At 44.3% G+C, this 2,500-nt stretch overlaps 1 protein-coding gene and 1 long non-coding RNA gene across 3 annotated transcripts in view; one reads left to right on the forward strand and one right to left on the reverse strand.

Annotated features, from left to right (window-relative positions):
• LOC137968021 (plexin domain-containing protein 2-like) overlaps nucleotides 1–806 on the reverse strand; it is a 23,681-nt gene extending 22,875 nt beyond the window's left edge. The window contains exons 1-2 of one of the 2 annotated variants that reach the window (XM_068814635.1): nucleotides 559–806; nucleotides 1–102 (exon numbers count right to left, since the gene is read on the reverse strand). The exon at nucleotides 1–102 is cut by the window's left edge and continues 41 nt beyond it. In XM_068814635.1, coding sequence (XP_068670736.1) covers nucleotides 1–102; nucleotides 559–565 — 109 coding nt within the window. In that variant the 5' untranslated portion in view covers nucleotides 566–806. Of the gene's footprint in view, nucleotides 103–247 lie in introns of both variants that reach the window. The other variant, XM_068814634.1, reaches the window with a different exon arrangement.
• Nucleotides 1–2,500, forward strand: part of LOC137968028 (uncharacterized) — a 99,067-nt gene that overhangs the window by 17,805 nt on the left and 78,762 nt on the right. The gene's annotated exons all lie outside the window — the stretch shown is intronic.

Below are 2,500 nucleotides of genomic sequence, written 5' to 3' on the forward strand. Positions count from 1 at the left end.
TTCCATTGGTGCTTCTCCGAGATCGGTAATGATGAAAGATGTCAACAAATTTCTTTGCCGCATCCGCATTCTGTCCCTCAGAAAATCTTTGATACTTCAAAGCTATAAATCAATACCAAATTGGAAATCATGATATGAGGAGAATAGAATTACGATTTTAATACAAATAAGACATAAAAATAAGCATCGTAAGCACAAATAAATTATTATAAAGTTCGAAAGAAAAATTGAGATTCCTACACTGTACCTTTAAATCCTGGATAAAAACATGAGAGTAAAGCTCCGAAAATCAAGAAAACAACCCAAAGTTTCATTGTATTCCTTTCTTTTTTCAAGGAGAAATATCTCCCTGAGCAGCAATTAACTAAAAAGTGACCAACAAAAAGTTGGCAACATACAGTGCGACACAAAAATGTCTACTCTTTTTCAGAATGAGGAAGCTTGTGCGTCAATACGCCTACGTCTGTTAGAGCTTTCCAGTAGTAACGGATATTTAAACGAGACAGAAGTGCAAATATTGGATCACTAAAAGACGAATCAATAACATCGATATTTCACCTGTCATGATGACTGACGCACGGCTAAAACAAGCTTTATAATTACTAGGGATATTCAGAGTCACAATGTATCATGACAATGTTAACCGACGGGGAAAAAACGAAACTATCCCGACCACTTGAAAGGCAAAAAACTTCGATGCATCATGTTTCGCGTGTATCGGAGCAGTCTAGAATGACGCGTTTTGGCTCCTGGTGAACTTAATATAACATATTGTTTCGAATAACGACGGCAAATTTAAAAACGTAGTTGGTATCCTGCCCGAATTTAAACCGGCGGGGGAGGGTATATTTGATCAAGCGCGTGGGCGGGGATTGCGTGGCTCAAAATATGCCATCTAGTTGTGCATTTGTGCATCTACTTTCAGATAGTTTCAGATACCTTGTACGCGACAATGCAGTGAAAATGCCGGGCCCAGGCCGTATGCGACAGCTTTCCTTCCTTGTAAGATTGTGGGGTCGTTAAACGCCCGGGTGTCTCAAGACTCTAACACCCTAAAAACACCCCGAAAACTCGGAAACGAATTAAGTACCCCACAACCCTTAATTTGGCTAACCCTAGGCCTAAAGTTGGTTTTTAGGCCTAGGGTTAGTCAAATTGAGGGTTTGGGGGTACTTTATCCGTTTCCAAGTTTTCGGGGTCTTAGGGGCCGTAGGGTCTTCGTTTCCGTTTCCCCCCCCCCCCCCCCCCACATCCTCCGCAAAACCTATTCTCGGTCACATGACGTCACGGCCGCCATGTTGGAGCCCCGACCAAATCCTCCGAGAATTTAACGCTATTATTGGGAAGTACTTCATGTCAAGCCATCATATAGTTGTCTATATACTTCATGGGACTTATCTTCTGTGGGAGCTTTGCGTACTTTCTATGGGAGCTTCGAGATACATTTCTTCTATAATTTAGTTTAGGTTTATACCTTACTTACTAGCTTACTTACTTATTAAAATACTTTGACTGCTTGAGGTGCTTTGCTTGCTTGAGGTGCTTTGTCTCCTTGAGGTGCTTTGACTGCTTGAGGTGCTTTGCTTACTTGAGATGCTTTGCCTGCATAAGGTGCTTTGCCTGCTTGAGGTGCTTTGCCTGCTTGAGGTGCTTTACTTGCTTGAGGTGCTTTGCCTGCTTGAGGTGCTTTGACTGCTTGAGGTGCTTTGACTGCTTGAGGTGCTTTACTTGCTTGAGGTGCTTTACTTGCTTGAGATGCTTTGCCTGCTTAAGGTGCTTTGCTTGCTTGAGGTGCTTTGACTGCTTGAGGTGCTTTACTTGCTTGAGGTGCTTTGCTTGCTTGAGGTGCTTTGCCTGCTTGAGGTGCTTTGACTGCTTGAGGTGCTTTACTTGCTTGAGGTGCTTTGCTTGCTTGAGGTGCTTTGCCTGCTTGAGGTGCTTTGCTTGCTTGAGGTGCTTTACTTGCTTGAGGTGCTTTGCTTGCTTGAGGTGCTTTGCTTGCTTGAGGTGCTTTTCTTGCTTGAGGTGCTTTGCCTGCTTGAGGTGCTTTTCTTGCTTGAGGTGCTTTACTTGCTTGAGGTGCTTTGCTTGCTTGAGGTGCTTTACTTGCTTGAGGTGCTTTACTTGCTTGAGGTGCTTTGCTTGCTTGAGGTGCTTTACTTGCTTGAGGTGCTTTACTTGCTTGAGGTGCTTTGCTTGCTTGAGGTGCTTTGACTGCTTGAGGTGCTTTGCCTGCTTGAGGTGCTTTGCTTGCTTGAGGTGCTTTGCCTGCTTGAGGTGCTTTGACTGCTTGAGGTGCTTTGACTGCTTGAGGTGCTTTACTTGCTTGAGGTGCTTTGCCTGCTTGAGGTGCTTTGCTTGCTTGAGGTGCTTTGCCTGCTTGAGTTGCTTTGCCTGCTTGAGGTGCTTTCCCTGCTTGAGGTGCTTTGCTTGCTTCAGGTGCTTTACTTGCTTCAGGTGCTTTGCCTGCTTGAGGTGCTTTGACTGCTTGAGGTGCTTT

This window comes from Montipora foliosa, chromosome 8, assembly GCF_036669935.1.
Source record: "Montipora foliosa isolate CH-2021 chromosome 8, ASM3666993v2, whole genome shotgun sequence".
Lineage (NCBI taxonomy): Eukaryota > Metazoa > Cnidaria > Anthozoa > Scleractinia > Acroporidae > Montipora > Montipora foliosa.